Raw genomic sequence first — 12,464 nt, forward strand, 5'->3', positions numbered from 1 at the left:
ACCGCACCCAGCTTGTCCTTTTTAAATGGTCCACTTGCTTGGCCTGGTTTCCTGGACAGACATGTTGATCAGCAGTTTCTAGACCATTTCTCCCTAATGATTTCTGTTTGTCCTGCTGGATGAGGGGCCCGTTTTCGGTTTTGCCACTACCGTTTGTGGCACTGGCTTTCATAGTATCTGCAAAGTCTCTCTCACAGCCTTGTCTGCTATGTCACTTGCCTTCTCCAAAGAAGTCATGCTTCTGCTCACTTCCTTCTCTTAGGGCTGTCCCCTTGATTATTATAATTTTCTCCCCAAATCTATTACTGTCCATGTTTTCCTTCCCAGTGGAGCCAGTGAGGACAGATTCTGGGCTGTCACACTCTGCTATTTGAATTTTTCCTGATTCGATACAGAAATAGCCTGAAAGCAAGGATCACTCTCTCCATTCACTGGGGTTTTGTTATGCAGCTTGCTGCTGTAGGCCAGGACTGGCCAAATTTGTTTGACTGAACACCCCATCAGGATAAAAATGTTAGGCAAGGACCTGCAATTTATTTGTTGATTGTATACATGTAGTATCATTGTTAGCTAAAACCCCTGGAGCACCAGCTATACTTACACTTCACAACAGTGGATCTAAATCTGCAATTGCAAATCATGGTGCTATTTTTTATTCTCTTTGGCCAACTTCTTGTTGAATCTGAGTTCTTCAGAAGTAGCAGGCAAAGAGCTCATCAGCTCTGCTATTTTCTCATACTTGTATTATTAGTAGTATATTGTCTGCAGGACTTTCTTTATGCCATATGCCATTTGTCCATTGTGGAAGGGATCATTTAGTTAAAAGGAGATATAAACTCACCAAACTGCAGAACCTCCCATATGCTAAATTCAAGAACCACTGAGAACAAAAAGCACCCACCACATGCAGCCCCACATAGCCTTCCCAGCTTCCCTGGAGATTCTTTAAACATACCATTTGTTATTACATGGCCTTTGAATATATGGGCTATGGGGTCACTGCCAGTCAGGGTACTAAGTATTAGAAGAGCTTGATTTTGGCCAGGTGTGGTGGCTCACACCTGTAATCCCAGCACTTTGGGAGGCTGAGGTGGGCAAATTGCTTGAGCCTACCAGGAGTTCAGGACCAGCCTGGCAATGTGGCGAAACCCCGTCTCTACAAAAAATACAAAAATTAGCTGGGCATGACACACACCTGTGGTCCTAGCTACTTGGGAGCCTGAGGTGGGAGAATCGCTTGAGCCTAGTAGGTTGAGGGTACAGTGAGCTGCGATCTCACCACTGCACTCCAACCTGAGTGACAGAGTGAGACCCTGTCTCAAAAAAAGAAAAAAAAAAAAAAGCTTGATTTTGTTTTTATCCTTACATTTAAAAATAGAGAAATAGAAATTCTAATCTTTCTTTCTTAACTCCAGTGAATTGCCTTTCACATTTCCTGTGACATACGCAACCTTTTTTGGAGACCAGTGCTTTATAAAGAGGTCTGCATTCCCAAGGCTGGGGCCAGTGAGGACAAATACGTAGGCTTGTAGGGTGTTGACTCTGAATCTACCTGGTGAGATTAAAACAGCAATGATAATCCCCATGTGCTTGTACTATAAACGCTTTCAGGCCAGCCACAGTGGCTCACACCTATAATCTCGCAGTTTGGGAAGCCAAGGTGGGCAGATCACTTGAGGCAAGGAGTTCAAGACCAGCCTGGCCAACATGGTGAAACCCTGTCTCTACTAAAAATACAAAAATTAGCCAGGTGTGGTGGCGGGCACCTGTAATCCCAGCTACTCGGAGGCTGAGGCAGGAGGATTGCTTGAACCCGGGATGCAGAGGTTGCAGTGAGCAGAGATTGTGCCACTGCACTCCAGCCTGGGTGACTCCATCTCAAAAAAAAAAAAGACAAAAAAAAAAAACCTTTCATTACACATAGCATCTCATTCTGAAATTCTAACGTACTTATGGTGCATAGAACAGAAAAATAGCTTAGTATCCCTTCCTCCAAGGAATGCCCTTTGGGAGTAGTGACTAGAACCCTGTGATCCTTGCTCATCTCCTCAGAACTTGAAGAGGCAACTCAGGTGGACTATGATATGCCTGTCCACTGAATTTAGAATGAGAGAGAATGGGTTTATATTGGAGCAAAATACATTTTTAATTAGGAATTTTGAACTCCTCAAATAGGTGATGCAATTGACTATCTTTCAAAACCTTGACTGTAATAAGAGATTTTACTGTGTTTGGATGATTTCAACACTAGTCATCCTTTGTGCTTCATCATTTACAAAGTTATTTGCATCGTCTCCTTCGGTGCTCACAGCACACGGATAGGTAGGTAGTCTTGGCTCCATCTTACAGACATGGACAGCAGTATCTGAAAAGTTGAGTGACTTGCCCGCTCCCTACAGTGGTAATGATGGCACATGGAGGAGTTCTTTCCTAGACTAAGTGATCTTCCGTTATCACAGCCCCATCATAGTGTGAGTGATGGTCCAGTGTTGAAGCTTCTGAATATATACTCTTTGGTGTGGGTGACTTCGCCATCTTGGGTGCCTCACATGGAGGTGGGGAGGCCCTTCCACCAGCTTCATAAAATAATGGCAGTAACCTTCATGATCCCAAAGCAACCTCTACTTTGGTAGCAGAAACCTGTCAGGCACTGGCCTCCCCCTGAGGTGGACTCAGTTTATATATAAACCGGATCTGAATTCCACATTGTGATCTTTCACTGCCACATCTTGTGCTTCTAAGAGAACTTTTAATGATTTGGGTCCCTTTTTGTCACTGAATCCCAGTTGAGCTAAGCCTGGTCAGTGGACATTTCTCCTACCAATTTTCCCAAATACAACATCTTGTCTTTGCTGTCTTTTAGTTTTCTTTGGTATTGGTAGATTTCTGCTGGTCTCTGAGGTTCTGCAGGCAGTTGTGGAGGATAAACAGTTTTATTCTTCTTCTCCCATTTTTGAGAAGTGTCAAGAGAAGCACTTGTGTGGACCTGGGATTGGGGTAAAACGCTGAGATGAAGGAGACCCGCCAAGGCCACTGCGTCCACATTGCACCCAGCTGTTCCAGTACTGCAACCACTATCTTCCCTCCTCCTCCTACCCAGAGATTTCTTTTTTCAAATTAGTCAATTATAAATTTCATTACTAATACTTAAAGGCATTTTGACCCTTCCAGTAAACGATAGTTTAAATTGTTGGCAGGAAACTGGCTGGTTGTTTTAGCGACCTTCCCAAGCAAGTTCAGATTCAGTGTTTAGCCAGAATCAGAATTCCCTTTGGTATAATAGCTTTCTATAGAAATCATTTAGATCTTGGCAACTTGGTTTTTAGAAGTTTTCTAAAGAAGTGTTACAGGGACCTGGAGTAAAAAACAGAAACTCATTAAGTTTCAGTGTAAAGCAGAACGTTTGAGGTGATGAATTCTTTTTGATTTTCTGGTTAACTAAAGATGAATCAAAAACTCTTTCAAATTCAGTTTTGTTTTAAAATACTTCTAAGAGGTGTCAGTTTTATTTTCTCTGTTAGATCATAACTGAATCGTTATTTGATGATTTAGGGATATTGCAGTGCCCCAGGCTCATTATAAATATGAATTCTCTTTGTACAGCATTGTAGATCTAAAGAATATAGAAAAATAAGCAGAATCTGCCCCCTGCCCTTTTTGCTTGAATTTCTAATTTGAATTTATTTTCTCATCATTGCTCTTTCTTTTCATCCTGGAGTACAATATAAAATCCAGTTGACTGAGAGCCCTGGAAGTAAGGTTCTGGACTACCAAAGTGTAAACTTTATATTGGATTTCAAAAACAATGCTATAGTGAGCCCCTTTCCTTTGAGATAATAAGAGATTCAATAACTGATTATCTCTGAACATGCATAACTTTACTTGAGGGAAAAGGAGATTCTTGTCTCATAGGCATATAAGAACAGCTCACTTTTGTAGAGTGACCAGGATTTGCCAAGAACTGTTGTAAATGTTCTGGTTCCCAGGATCTCTTTTAATTTTAATGGCAACCCAATAAGACATTATCATCTCCACTTTCTAGATTAGAAAACTAAAGCTTAGAGAAGTTAAGTAGTTTTTGTAAGATCATCAAAGATCAAATCCAGATCTGCTCAATTTCAGAGCCTAGTACTCAACCTGTCACACCAACCTCCTGTGAGGTATTTACCCCCAATTACATAGGTGAGACAGTCAACCACAAGAAAAACAGAGACTGAAGTCAGAAGGCCTGTGTTCTAGCTTCAGAAGCCTTTGTACTAACTGCTGAATGACCATGGGCATGGCACTTGGTGGCTGGAATACTCACATCTATTAAATGAGTGCAGTGGACCAAAATCATGGGCTTCCCACAGTGTTCTTCAGCTGCCCCATTAGGCAGAGTGGTGCCCCCTTTTTCATCTTTCCAACATTGGAGTTCCACATAGTATGTTCTTTGAGGGGAAAAAAATGGTTCCATGGCTAAAAATAAATTTCATTTAAAGCAGTGAATTAGGGCCGGGTGCAATGGCTCATGCCTGTAATCGTAGCACCTTGGGAGGCCAAGGCAGGTGGATCACTTAAGGTCAGGAGTTCGAGACCAGCCTGGCCAACATGGTGAAAACCCGTCTCTACTAAAAATACAACAATTGCCAGGTGTGGTTGTGGGTGCCTGTAGTCCTAGCTACTTGTGAGGCTGAAGCAGGAGAATTGCCTGAACCCAGGAGGCAGAGGTTGCAACATGCCGAGATGGCACCACTGCTCCAGCCTGGGTGACAGTTCAAAACTCTGTCAAAAAAAAAAAAGAGGAATGAATTTAAAAAAGAACAACGAACCAAATACCTATCTGGATCCCCTGGAGGCCTGAGATTTTATGACCCTGGAGATTTATTTGAGTTTTTTTCTAACAGAGTAACTTCTTCCATTTCTGGGGAAGACAAATGCCCTTGTTTTTCTGGTGATCAAACATGTTACCTTCCCACCCAGTGGAACCACTCAGGCATCAGCACAGAGCTTGTGCTAGGAAGGGGCCAGCTGAGTATGCCATAGGGTTATTAATATGTGACAAGTTTTAGGGGGTGAGGAACTAAGTTCGCAGTTAAGTTCACTGCAAATCGGCCTTTGTCTTATTCCCCACAGAGAAGCTGATGCTTCAGAGCAGGCACTCCTTAGATGGCTCCAAACTTACAGAGAAAGTGGAAACTGCTCAGCCGCTGTGGATAACGTTAGCACTGCAAAAGCAAAAGGGGTTTCGGGAGCAGCAGGCTACGCGGGAGGAGAGGAAGCAAGCCAGAGAGACCAAACAGGCAGAAAAGCTCTTCAAAGAAAATGTGAGTAGCCTGGGCTTCAGCTGTGATTTTGCTTTCCTGAGCTTGGCTCTTTTCAGTCACAAGGATACAAAACAAAAGGCTAGCTGGGCTGGTGGAAAGTACTTAGAGAGGGCCAAGCAGTAAATAAACTGACCACCATTAAACCAGGGAAGCGTTTTCACTGTGAAATTGGGTTTGGTTTGTTTATGCTCTTAGGTTAACCTGATTTGCCATAATCCATGATATGCTTACAGCAGTGATATACAAGTTACATGAGAAGCACAAACATTTTGCAAGGAAACTGTGGCCAGATGTTATAGTCAGTTTGATGAGGCTCTTCTGGGAAAGTAACTTTCCCTGTTAGGCGCGCTGGCTCTGAGCTGCTCCTTCACCGGAAGCTGTGGTTGAGCGCACATGGCTCATACATGTAATCCAGCCCACGGTTGGAAGCAGAGGTCAGGGGCTGGCAGGCAGAGGCCCCGAAGGCCTGCAGGGTCAGTCTTTCCATGTCTTAGGTTGAAAACATGCTTCCCATGACTGTCTCTGCCCACGCAGGACAGTGTCAGCCTGCAGCCTGGAAGCAGCAGTGTCAGCAGAGCAGGTTCCCTGCACAAGTCCACTGCTCTGCCAGAAGAGAAGAGGCCCGAGACTGCAGTGTCCAGGCTTGAGCGCAGAGAACAGCTGAAAAAGGCGAACACTCTTCCTACATCTGTGACAGGTAGAGAGCATGCCCATTGCTTTGTAACTGTAGTTCCAGGTTTCTCTTTGTAGAGTGTGCTTTATATCCTACAGTGTAATGACTAGCAGAGCACCTCAGGCATTTCAAAGCACAGGCTATCTGATAACCTCATTCATAAACGTTGACACTGATTAAGCTCATTTGATAAAGACCACCAGGAACTCACCCACTATCGGTGTGTTGGTGAATATTTAACAGTTAGCTCTTGAGGGGGTAGAGAGACCTCTGTTTGGAGCATCTTCAATTTCTCAGTGTAAATACTCCCACCATGGCCAGTTCAAAGCTATTATACCAATATGATGTCAGCTGGCTCACTACATTTGTGAACATTTAGCACGGCAGTATGAGCCATCTCCAGCACCCTCTGCCTATATTCTGAGAAAGCTGGGTTTATTAACTTACAGAAGAACCTTCTAAACAAGAGAAAAGACAAAATTGTAGTAGGACTTGGGGTAAAGGGTGAAGTTTAGGTAAAATTTAAGTGGAGTAGCATTTTAATAAGTCAAATCAAAGCCATGGTGTACATAAAGGAGATATATCAAGACTGAGCTGAAACGTTTGCTCAGGCTCCTGTTTCCTTTAACACTACAAAGTGAACTGTTTGAAATGTTTGAGGTCATGGATATCCAACTACCCTGATTGATCATTACACATTATTTGTATGTATTAAAATGCCACATGTACCCCCAAACTATATACAAGTATGGTGTGTATATATATATATATATATATATATATATATATCAATTTAAAAAATACAGAAAAGAAAGATAAATATGGGCCAGATATGGTGGCTCATGCCTGTAATCCTAGCACTTTGGGAGGCCAAGGCAGGCAGATTGCTTGAGCCCAGGAGTTCGATATTAGCCTGGGCAACATGGCGAAACCCCGTCTCTACTAAAAATACAAAAATTAGCCAGGTGTGGTGGTGCATGCCTGTAGTCCCACCTACTTGGGAGGCTGAGGTGGGAAGATTGCTTGAGCCCAGGAAGTGGAGGTTGCAGTGAGCCGAGACTGTGCCACTGCACTCCAGCCTGAGCGACAGACTGTCTCAAAAACAACAAAAATGGAAAAGATAAATGTGTAAAATGTTGCATCCGAAAACCACTACCCGGAGCTCCGCACCTGGGTTGGAAATGGAACCTGCATCTGTGTGATGGTGACACGTGGCTCAGAAGCTCCAGGCAAAAGTGAGATGGTCTGTTCTCACTGATGTGATTTCATGCAGCAGGTTTCTGATAGTCTGTGGCTTTACAGAGTAAGGTTTCTCAGCACAGTGTCCTTGATGTTAATTAACAACAGCAGTTTTTATATGTTCATAACATGTAAGAGATGTACACATTTAGAAAATATTCTTTATTCGGTTAAAAGGTAAAATTATGTAATGTATCCAACGATCTCATTACCAATTACTTGAAGGATGGATGACTCTGAACAGGCTCCCTACCAGGGATTAATAGGGGCATCTCTTTTCCCCACTAGGCTCCACTATTCCCCAAAGGGCATCTAATCTCTAGACCCAGGCTTTTCTATGCCTTGGCTACCTGAGGTCAAGAGATATTAAGAGGTCTTACTATTAAAGATATATGTACTACTGGTGATGGAGGGAAGCTTTATATTTGTTTTTTAGTTTTGTTTGGCATTTTGAGAGGGGGACGGAATCTTGCTCTGTTGCCCATGCTGGAGTGTGATGGCGCCATCTCGGCTCACTGCAGCCTCTGCCTCCTGGGTTCAAGCAATTCTTCTGCCTCAGTCTCCCAAGTAGCTGGGAGTACAGGCACACGCCACCACACCCAGCTAATTTTTGTATTTTTAGCAGAGACAGGGTTTCACCATGTTGGCCAGGCTAGTCTCAAACTCCTGACCTCAAGTGATCCGCCCACCTTGGCCTCCCAAAGTGCTGGGATTAGAGGTGTGAACCACCGTGCCTGGCCCAAAGCTTTGTATTTGAAAACCACTTTAGAATGCGGTGTAATTTCTTAAGAACCTCATAGGCATTATGTCATTTGATTTTACTTATAGGAATTAAGGGTTCTACCTGTTAGAACCAGAAAGAGAAAGAGTGAGAGAGAATGAGTTTCTTTCAAAATAAAGTGAAAGCCCCAAAGTCAAAGAGGTCAAATCTTTCTCTGCCTGATTTCTCAGAAGTACTAAAGGATTAATGCAACTCAAGAGTGGCTCTAGCTTAATAAAGCAAGTCTTTGTTCTGAAGTATTTGTCTTCTCAGTCGGTATTTCCTGAGTTCTAGAAGCATATGTGTAAGCCATTGTCATAGGCACTAAATATGACTCAAAGATAAGACAAGCACCCTCTCACATTAAGAAGCCTATACACTCAAAGAAAGTGATACAGTGCAAAGAACTGTGAGACCAGGATGAAAATCATGGGAGCTGGCAGGATCTGTGAGACTCAGAGGTAGAGGCACCCAGTGGATGCTTTTGTGGGGATGATAGCTTTTTTTTTTTTTTGAAGCGGAGTCTCACTCTGTCACCCATGCTGGAGTGCAGTGGTGCGATGTCAGTTCACCTCCGCCTCCAGGGTTCAAGTGATTCTCCTGCCCCAGCCTCCCAAGTTGCTGGGATTACAGACACCTGCCAACAAGCCTGGCTACTTTTTGTATTTTTAGTAGAGACGGGGTTTCACCATGTTGGCCAGGTTGGTCTTGAACTCCTGACCTCAAGTGATCCTCCCTCCTTGACCTCCCAAAGTGCTGGGATTACAGGGGTCAGCCACCACGCCTGGCCAGGAAGGTAGCTTTTAACCTCACCAGCTTGATAGATCCAGTTGGCTGAGTTGATCTTTTTCTTCATGGAATTGACTGGTTATCATGCAGGCATAGCTTCTTTATACAGATTAGGCTTCTGGAAATTCTTTGAAATTAGAACTGACTACTTTGGTTGTTGTAATTCTGTGTGCAAGAGTTATAAACACATAGCTTGCTTTCCTTCATTCTCCTCACTGAGGGAGTCCAGGAATTTGCCTCTCTGTGTTTCACTGGGTTTTCTTTTTTCAGTCTCACACTTCTGATAAATCAAAATATGGCTGGGGTGGGGGGGGTGTTGGAGAGATGTTCATCAAAGGATACAAAATTTCAGTTAGATAAGAGGAATAAATTCAAGAGACCTAAGAGAGTAGATATTAAATGCTCTCACCATAAAAATGGTAACTGTGAGGTTCTGTATATTTTAATTAGTTAGATTTAGATATTTCACAATGTATATATATTTCAAAACAATGTTGTACATGACAAATACAGTTTGTCATGATAAATACATAGTTTATCTGTTAATTAAAAAGAAAATTTGTAATGTGGCTGTGAACTTACTTTTTCCTTTTCCTTCAAAACAAAATCCAGTGGAGATCTCCGACTCAGCTCCCCCAGCACCGCTGGCAAAAGAAGTCACCAAGAGGTTTTCCACCCCGGATGCTGCCCCCGTGTCAACAGAACCAGCCTGGCTGGCTTTGGCCAAAAGGAAAGCAAAGGCTTGGAGCGACTGTCCACAGATTATTAAGTAAAGAGTGACTCTCACCCATCCCTACTGCCATTTATTGGCTCCTCTCTTGCCCTTTTTATTTATTTATTTTTTATATGGGGTAAAGAAATCAAGCTAGGGAAAAGAAGCATGTTTTATAGGCTCCAAAATAATGTTTAGAAACTGAACTGGTGGTGTTCATTGTAAAGAGTGGATTTGCACAACCCTAGGTCCTGGTGCCTTGAGCTCCTCCTAGTTCTCAAGAGAAAATTCCGTCCACAGGACCACATGAAGCAAAATCTCTAAGCTAAGAACTCCTCATGAGAGCCTGCCATGCCCATTCCATGGCCTTGCACACACACACCCCCACACACCATTCAGAACATGTACTTTTGCCAACCTTTTGTAATGGTTTTTTGATTCTATGCACTAATTAATTTTCTTTGTCCAAAACATTTACTCTACCGTATGTTTGGGAATGTTTATCCTTTCTACAGTAATGGTGAAAGGATCATATCTAGCTAAAAGCAAGAACGCCCATTCTCCTGAATGCGGTGAGTAATTGGGAATCACAAGGAACATTCTGGCTCCCAACTGTGCCCATGTTAGTTTTCATGCGTTTTCCCCACTCTCAAGCTGTAACCCAGAAGGCACATCCATTCACATTTTTTTTGCCACACTGTGGATTCGTAGTGTGAGGCCCCGTTATTCCAATACCCTCCTTAAAGATATGTGAAGCATTTGGCCCAGTTGGCTCCCAGCGAACATTTTAATTTAATGTAGTGAAGAAAGACAATCTAGATCAGAGCTACAAGTTCACTTTCTGTCTCTGAGAATCTCCATCTAGGGCAGTAGTTCTTATGATGTGTAGGCTCCCTCCTAGGGCCTACTCAATCAGAGCCTGTGGGGACTGGGCCAGGAATATGTATTCTGGCAAAAATTCTTCAGGTCAGTTCTGACAGATCCCGAAGGTTAAGAACTGTGACAAACACTGACCCTAATGTAATCTAGTTTTTCAGACTTCGAAGGGGAGGCTCATTCACTCAAAAAGCAACAGTGAGGTAGGAAAAATAATAAAACAACCCCCTAAACCAGCCATTTGTTACAAGAAACAACAGGTTATTGACATTACATGTTTGAAAATTCCCTTTAGTCTGTAGGGAAAATTAACAGGAAGCCAAGATTTGGAGCCTTTGTAATAAGGACTTCCTGCAGAAAGTCTTTTCTTTACTATAACTAATTCATATTTAGAGTCAAATGTCCAGTAACATTTCTAATTAATTTTGAGCATTCACCTTGCTACCTTTAAAAAACATCTGAGTTTTAAGTGGCCTTTTTATCATCATACACATGTGCATACAAAGAAGGAACTTAGCAGTTTAAAATCCACATATATTCACTTTTATTTCCCTAAATTTACTTTACATGAAACATAGACATGCTGGCAAACTCACATATTGCTGGTGCTAACCTTATATTTCATAGTGTTGGCATATTCCCCTTTTCTTAGATTCTTACTCCAGAATATAGGTACACAATCCTTTGCTCTGTGCAGAGGGAATTACATCCTTTTTCCTCTCCTACAAAAACATGCTTTATTAAGTAAGTATCCATCATTACTTTCCTTTATGCTCACTCAATATGCAATGTGCTGTTATTCTACCATGTACCTTAAATAAAGGATGATGGCAAAGTTATTTACCATGTAGAAACCATTTTCTTTCTAGAAACAATGGCTCAGCCTCACTGTAGCAGCTGGCATGTGTGGTTAAGAAGTGGATAGTTGTACTCTTGCAAGTTGGATTTAATATCATATATACTGGACCTTCAGACTGTTAAAAATCAATGTAACCTATTTTTATTGCTATGGCAAGCAATTAGTATTTCACTGCACGTCTTCCATACTAATGTTCATTTCTAAATCTTATCTTATATGTAGGCATTTGTTAGTTCCAATGATTTCCTCACTAATATAACACTTTTTAATGGGAATCTTTCCACCTACAGCCCTGGAATGATAATGCTACAGTAATTCTTCTGAATTGACTTTTTCTTTCATCCTGTCAGTCAGCTTTGGACAATATCCCAATTATGGCAGGGAACAGGTGGGGAAATAAGATCAGTTACAAAAAAACTGTAGATGTGTCAACTTTGTATTGGCTGGGATATCACTGTGCCCAAAGTAGGCAAAATACCTCAGTTAAAATTTTTCCATCAAAGTCTTTAAAAGAAGAGTATACTGAAGAAAGGGCAGTCACAGTACTTACTTATAACAAACAGCTTCTAAAGGGTACATGTTTAACATTTCATTTCAAAATCACCCCAAATTTGCACTAAATACCAATGAAGTGTTATTTTGCTTTAGTTGTGTTGTAGTCTTCTGAGCAACAAACTATGGGGAAATTCTGTAAAAACATACATATAAAAAGTTCAAGACTTTTTTTTTTGTAATGAATGATTACTATGTTTAAATGCAAGCTTTTTTTTTTTTATTATTTAAACAAACATACACTTCTCCTGGCAAGGTTATAGATGATTAACCTCTGTTCATAGACATATATAAAACTAGAGGGTTTTTTGTTTACTTTTTAAATTTTTCAAGTGCAATTGTTTCTTACACAGACATTATTAATTACTATTAAATTATCATTTAGCCAGTTATCTGCAAATGTATAGTATGTATTGTCTCTTCTTGTGACGTTTAGTTTAATTGCTTATTTTAAAGCAGAAACATTAGTTACAAGTGTCTTACAATATTTTTACCAACAGTAAAGTTAAGTAGAGACTTAATGAAAATACCTTAGTGTGATTTTAATATAATTTGGATATTTTGGTTGTATAAAGTTTTAATGTAAAATGTCCATTATTGAAGGGAAAAGATCTTTCAATAAAAAATACCCACGAGATCTTCGGCACTGATGGAATTTGATTTCGATGACCAACTACAAAACAATCTCATTATATTTA

At 41.3% G+C, this 12,464-nt stretch overlaps 2 protein-coding genes and 1 pseudogene across 5 annotated transcripts in view; 1 reads left to right on the top strand and 2 right to left on the bottom strand.

Annotated features, from left to right (window-relative positions):
- CRACD (capping protein inhibiting regulator of actin dynamics) overlaps positions 1 to 12,412 on the top strand; it is a 297,196-nt gene extending 284,784 nt beyond the window's left edge. For all 4 annotated transcript variants that reach the window (XM_032151460.2, XM_058434434.1, XM_058434429.1 and 1 more), the window contains 3 exons: positions 5,116 to 5,306; positions 5,841 to 6,003; positions 9,380 to 12,412. In XM_032151460.2, the coding sequence (XP_032007351.1) occupies positions 5,116 to 5,306; positions 5,841 to 6,003; positions 9,380 to 9,540 (515 nt within the window). In that variant the 3' untranslated portion in view covers positions 9,541 to 12,412. The remainder of the gene's footprint in view (positions 1 to 5,115; positions 5,307 to 5,840; positions 6,004 to 9,379) is intronic.
- On the bottom strand, positions 1,869 to 4,456 carry LOC116474320 (large ribosomal subunit protein uL22m-like; annotated as a pseudogene).
- The window catches only part of AASDH (aminoadipate-semialdehyde dehydrogenase), a 50,966-nt gene continuing 50,319 nt past the window's right edge, over positions 11,818 to 12,464 (bottom strand). The window contains exon 16 of the transcript XR_004247950.2: positions 11,818 to 11,902. The gene's annotated coding sequence lies outside the window, so the exon portion shown is untranslated. The remainder of the gene's footprint in view (positions 11,903 to 12,464) is intronic.

The sequence above is a fragment of the Hylobates moloch genome, unplaced genomic scaffold, assembly GCF_009828535.3.
Source record: "Hylobates moloch isolate HMO894 unplaced genomic scaffold, HMol_V3 SCAFFOLD_2, whole genome shotgun sequence".
NCBI lineage: Eukaryota > Metazoa > Chordata > Mammalia > Primates > Hylobatidae > Hylobates > Hylobates moloch.